At 41.9% G+C, this 6,439-nt stretch overlaps 1 protein-coding gene across 1 annotated transcript in view; it reads left to right on the top strand.

Moving 5' to 3' along the window:
* LOC101848453 (arylsulfatase J-like) overlaps nt 1–2,588 on the top strand; it is a 12,916-nt gene extending 10,328 nt beyond the window's left edge. The window contains exons 6-7 of the mRNA XM_035971434.1: nt 15–217; nt 2,374–2,588. Of these exons, the coding sequence (XP_035827327.1) occupies nt 15–217; nt 2,374–2,588 (418 nt within the window). The remainder of the gene's footprint in view (nt 1–14; nt 218–2,373) is intronic.
* Nucleotides 2,589–6,439: the final 3,851 nt, after the last annotated feature.

Genomic DNA, 6,439 nt, shown 5'->3' with positions numbered 1-6,439 from the left:
TCTCACACCCACAGTCGCGGAACTCCCAGCAAACGCACCGTCTTGCTCCACAACATCGACCCGCTACAAACCAAACACGGCGTCCCTCTGTACAACGACACTTTCCACACCACGGTGAGGGCGGCTGTACGGGTGGGCCACATGAAGCTCATCACCGGAGAACCTTACAACGGGAGCTGGGTACCGCCCCCTGGATCAGCCCACAAGTTTGAACCTGGTGAGAGACGAATATAATCCATCTCCCCCGAACTAATTTCCCGACCCCCACCCCTCCCCCCTTTGTTTAAAAGAGTTCAAGACCTAGCACAAACTACCATCCAATACCCAGGGCTGTAAAGATAACCAGGATCTGACAACCAGTGTGCCTTCCAGAAGCGACTGTATTGGGTAATGTCCTGTATACAAAGTCAAGAAGAATATTTCCATGGATTGGGAAAATATTGGGCCCACAATATTAAGCTTGTTTTCGTTTTGGTAAAGTGTTTTACGGCGCTCGCAACTGCATAAGGTCATATGAGCGCGCGGGACACACCTAATATTTTAAGTTGGTAGGAAATTTTGAATTTTGCCCGGGTGGCGGCCGTAGCCTACTCTTATCGATTTTAGACCACCAAGGGATCTTTAACATGCGCAACTTGCACATGGGCCCTCCGAGATTTTTCTCCCTTGTCTGAGAAGGCTAGGTGTAGATCTTTCCTACCAGAAGATCAAGGGTGTGGCAGAAAGATAGCAGTAAAGAGGAGCCAAGGAGTAGCAGTAGAAAGGCTGTAGAAAGAGTCAGGAGCCCAGAGGAAGGGGCAAAGGAGGTGAGGGGGTGGGGGCAGAAAGTGGAAAAGAAAGCAGACAACAGAACATTGCTAGAGAGCAGGAAAGGAGGTGAAAGTAGACATTTTTAGAGAAGACAATTTTTCGGTCGCTACCCGGATTCGAACCCGGAACATTTTGAAAGAGAGGCCAACACCTTAACCTCTAGGCCACGAGAGCCCCCGTTAATATTAAGCGCGTGTGAGATATTTCACAACTACTAATACATTAAACGTGTATAAGATATAACGTTAAATTGAAAAGTCGCTTGTAAGCACAAGGGCGCTATTCCAAAAAATGCTGCTTTGAAAAAAATAGAAGGTAAAGTATTTGGACCCTTGTTCAGTTTCTTTAAAATACAAGGAGAGTTTTCTCTTTAACCAATGAAACCAGGCTTCTCCTATAGGTTGGCCAATGCCCCCTTTTGGTGAAGATAAAGATAATTTCTGGAAATCCCCGAAATCTGGGTTGTCCGCTTGTCCTTAAGACGACCAGCGTGTGTGACATATTTCACATATAACATTAAACGTGTGTGGGATATTTCACATATAACATTAAACGTGTGTGAGATATTTCACATATAACATTAAACGTGTGTGAGATATTTCACATATAACATTAAACGTGTGTGAGAGATTTCACATATAACATTATAACGTTGTGGTTCATAAGATGCATGCTACGTATCCCATTGACAGCTAGAAAAACAAATGAAGAAGTCTTGGTTGAAGCAAATTATAGAAGACAGCTTATGACGAATATAAGAAAGCGACAGGCAAATTTCTTCGGACACACGGAAAGAAGCATTGAAGAATATTGTAACAACAGGCAAGTATGATGGAAAGAGAGGCCGAAGCAGACAGAGAGAAAAGATACTGGACATGATGACAACATGGCTAGGAGCAGCAAGAACAACAGACACCATTGCTGCAACGCAAGACAGAGTGAAGTGGAGGTCCATGATCGCCCACGCTAGTCGGCAAGGCACCGGATGATGATGATGAACCGTAAACGAGCGTGAGATATTTCACAACTTCCATAACTTTATGACCCGCCCAGGTATCTCCCCCCCCCCTCCCAGCCAAGCCAGAGACGTCAAGAAAAGGCTGGGGGGTGTACAGAGTCGACTGTCCCGTCACATGGGACCCAACCTCCCTATTGGTGGGGTAGATAGATAGATAGATTGATGATATATATATATATATATAGATAGATAGATATAAAAGATAGATAGATAGATAGATAGATAGATAGATAGATAGATAGATAGATAGATAGATAGATAGATAGATGGATAGTTGGATAGATGGATAGATAGATAGTTGGATAGATGGATAGATAGATAAATAGATAGATAGATAGATAGATAGATAGATAGATAGATAGATAGATAGATAGATAGATAGATAGATAGATAGATAGATAGATAGATAGATAGATAGATAGATAGATAGATAGATAATTGTTCTTTCCACTCTTAGATTACGTGTAAGTTTGAGAATCTTATCGAGTGGAAAGTCCCTCACCTCTTTGTTGTTGTTGTTTTGTTTTTCTCCTTTTTCCCCACAGACCAACGAAGACCTCATCAGAACGTGTGGTTGTTCAACATCACAGCTGACCCGACCGAGCACCACGACTTGTCTGACCACATGCCGGACATGGTTCGGACCCTCCTGGGATATCTACAGCGGTTTAACAAGACAGCCGTGCCCACACGGTTCCCGCCCTTAGACAAGAGAAGTAACCCCGCTTTGCATGGAGGAGTCTGGGGACCCTGGGAGTAGACAACGTTAAGGTTTTGTCTGTAGGCTTTTTTGGGTGTTTTTTTTTTGCCATTTAAGTCAAGAGGGGTTCCTCGCTGTGTGTCGGCGTTGCTTTTGTTCCGGCACATCCATAGAAGTGTATTATGATACTCAAGATAGAAGTGTATTATGATACTCAAGATAGAAGTGTATTATGATACTCAAGATAGAAGTGTATTATGATACTCAAGATAGAAGTGTATTATGATACTCAAGATAGAAGTGTATTATGATACTCAAGATAGAAGTGTATTATGATACTCAAGATAGAAGTGTATTATGATACTCAAGATAGAAGTGTATTATGATACTCAAGATAGAAGTGTATTATGATACTCAAGATAGAAGTGTATTATGATACTCAAGATAGAAGTGTATCATGATACTCAAGATAGAAGTGTATTATGATACTCAAGATAGAAGTGTATTATGATACTCAAAATAGAAGTGTATTATGATACTCAAGATAGAAGTGTATTATGATACTCAAGACAGGGCACTCTCGACGAGATTCTGTTTCACCAGGGAGTGAGTCTAAACTCACTACTCACTTAGCCGCTGGAGCTCCCATCAATAACTTAGTTCTGCACATTCTAATTTGATCCACCAAAGAGTCACCATAGCAGCGCTGCTGGTACTACTGGTAGTAGTACAGTGGTGTGTACTGTGTTCAGAGGTGTGCAATGATAGCCTGTTCCATTCTTTCGAGGATGTTTTGGTTCATACTTTTAAAACTTGTCTTGTGAGTTAGATAACTGGGTATAAACAACATTGTTCTTTGTGAAGCGTGCTGACAAAATGAGTTACTTCTCGGTTTCAAACCTTTTGGAAATAGATACATCACGCTTATAAATAGGTGAAGCTTTAACAATTTTTATAAGCATGAAACAATAAAAGGCATAATATACATGAATAATAAATAGCATTTGTATAGCGCATATCCCCGCTCAACAGCAGGCTCTGTGTCCTATACACAATATTATTACCCCAGCAGACCATAGAACACTCCGAAACATTCTCAGCTTCCCGGGAAGCATACAGTGCAAGCAGCTGATTAAGCGCTCAAACACTAATAAACTGACAAGATCTTTCGCTGTCTATAGCCGGGTACCCATTCCCACCTGGGTGAAGTGAGGAAAATTTGTGTAAAGTGCTTTTCCCAAGAACACAAAGTCGGGTCCCTGGCGGGATTCGAACCCACGACCTTACGGTTGCGAGTCCAAGAGCCGAACCACTAGACCACCGAAGAAAATTTGGCATCAATAGAAAATCTACTAATCTGACCATAATGTTTTGGCCGATATATCTCCATTTGTGGATAGCGAGAAGTTACTGGTTTTGTCAGCACGCCTCACGTTTGTTACCTGGCTCTGGCATCATGTTTGCTTTATGCGGACTGTCAAAATAAAATACTCCTCTTAATCAATATCTATGTTTCTGTTATGTTTATATTGGTATTTTCGTTCTGCTGTGTTCACATCAGTGTTGCTGAAAACATTTGAAAATTACAATTGTGAAGCATGCTGGCAAAATGAGTTATTTCTCGGATTCAAACATTCAGGAAATAGACCAATCACGCGTATAGCTGAAGTTTTTTCAATTTATAAGTATGAAGTAATAAAAGACAGGTTATAGTTAAAGAAAATGGTATCAATAGAAAATCTACAAATTTGACCTTAACGTCGATTTTTGGCCAATATCTCCATATGTGGATTGTGAGAAGTAACTCATTTTGTCAGCACGCCTCACTATTAAGATTGGTGCTACATAGTCATTGTTGTTTATAGGATGATCATGTCATGTTCATTTATACCATAAAAGCCCAATTAATGGCCTCAAGTTTTAAGGTTTGCTAACTAAAAAAAAAAAAAGCACAAAATGTTCACAAAAAACTAAATAATCATTTGATAAAGTTTAAAAACAGTGTAGGTCGGTGTTTACTCACCGGAGTTTTCCACTCCACTGGCGTGTAGGACAGTCGGGTCAGGTGGTGCTTTTCCTGTGAGCACTTGCCAGGTCCGTACGAAGTCATGGTCATTTCAGCTGCTGTGTTGTGAGTCAATTGAGTGTTCGGAGAGTCACCACATGGCCCCCCACCCCCACCCCACCAGCGCTGACATGACAGGAGGTTCTAGAACCGGAGAGGTGGTCTCACGATACGTCCTGAACTTGAGACCTTCCAGCCTGCTTGTTCTGGTTCCTGTAGAGTAACAGGAGTGGACTGAATAGCTTGGCTAGGCAGGGTTGAATTCTTACACGGGGTGCCCACTACGGATGGGATCGGCTGATCGGGCCGATCGTCCGACTCGATGATCGATAGTCTCAAAAACAAACGTGTTTGAGTTTGTCTTCAGTTTCAGGCGATCGAGTCGGGCGATGGGCCCGATCCAGCTGTAGTGGGCACCCCTTAGCATTTGCGTTTGGATTGGCAAGCGATGAAGACGGAGGTCGCCCACGTCTTGATGCCTGAGCAACGCGTACAACAGAGAGATTGAGTGAAAGTAAGTGTCGTAACTATTTGATTGGGTAGATGTTTTACGGCACTATCGACACAATATGTAGTAGCGATGGAACGTCAAAACTTGCATCAGCTGAACTGTTTGCAAGGGTAGTACTTGTAGTATGTTAATGTGTTATATGAAGTTAGTTCATGTTCTTCATGCTAGTTACATCTGTACGTTATGTGATGTACTCCCTGTTTTTTTATGTTACGTCATACAGATATCATTCATCTTTGTCTGTGTAAATCTATGTGTTCACAGACGACATCATCATCTGCCGTTTGTAATGAACAATAAAAGGGCGACCAAAGAACAAGACAGAGAAGGGCGTCAGTAGCCAAGTCGTGGTCAGGCTACCAGACTAGTGGTTAGGCTACCGGGCTCGTAATCGTGAGATAGCGGGTTAGGGAGTTCGAGCCTCAGCTCGGTCCGATGTTGTGTCCTTAGGAAAGGCACTTTACACGAACTTCCCACTTGGCTCGGTCCTATCGGAGACGGACGTTGAACTAGGAGGTCCCGCCCCTTAAATAACCTAATAGTGTTGATAGGGGTGTTAAACCTATACCATTTCAAGACAGAGAAGTCTTTCTTCAGTAGTGTTCAGTGCGTAGTGAAAGTACTTGACATCTGTTGTTGTTGGGTCTTATTTTTTTCTAAAAGCATGCACAATGAGAACCAATGAAAAAGCGAATTAAAAAAATAATGTCAAAGAATAGCTAGGTTTATATTAGTCTTAGTGGTCAACATGTAGTTTAAAAGGAGAGCGTAACGTGTGACTGGTTTGCTATGAAAATGTATATCTTGCTTGAAAAACAATGAAGGGTATGTAAAAAAAACAACCCAAGAAACCCAAACAAATTAATACTTTTGTACTTGTAGGGGTAGGCTGCAGGAAACATGGAGGAGATGTGTGGAAAGGGACTTGAGAGTAGAGAGATGAAGCTCACTTGGAACGAACTAGGAATTACGGACCAGAACAGAGATAAATGGAAGGAGCTTGTATGTGGCCTATACCCTGCCATGGGTGAATGGTATAGATCTGGGTGATGATGAATACTTGTTGAACGTATTTATATAAAACACAAGAAAGGGAAAATAAAGACAAAACGTTGGGTAACACCGAGGTATAAGAAGTCAGACTCGACCTGGGGTGACATGTTTTGGTTTCGTGCTTCCTACTAAGTTAAAAGTTTGTCGACGCAACTCCAATTCTAATAGACCACGCCACACAAAATAACAATACATTACGATGAAATTGGAACAACCCCTTTTTGTATGCTAATGACGTAACCAGCTGATGACGGAGACAATCAATCAGTATGTCCACACTCA

This window comes from Aplysia californica, unplaced genomic scaffold (genome assembly GCF_000002075.1).
Source record: "Aplysia californica isolate F4 #8 unplaced genomic scaffold, AplCal3.0 scaffold00436, whole genome shotgun sequence".
Classification (NCBI taxonomy): Eukaryota; Metazoa; Mollusca; class Gastropoda; order Aplysiida; family Aplysiidae; genus Aplysia; species Aplysia californica.
Note: the sequence above shows the minus strand (reverse complement) of the source record. Positions and strands in the feature narration are given on the sequence as shown.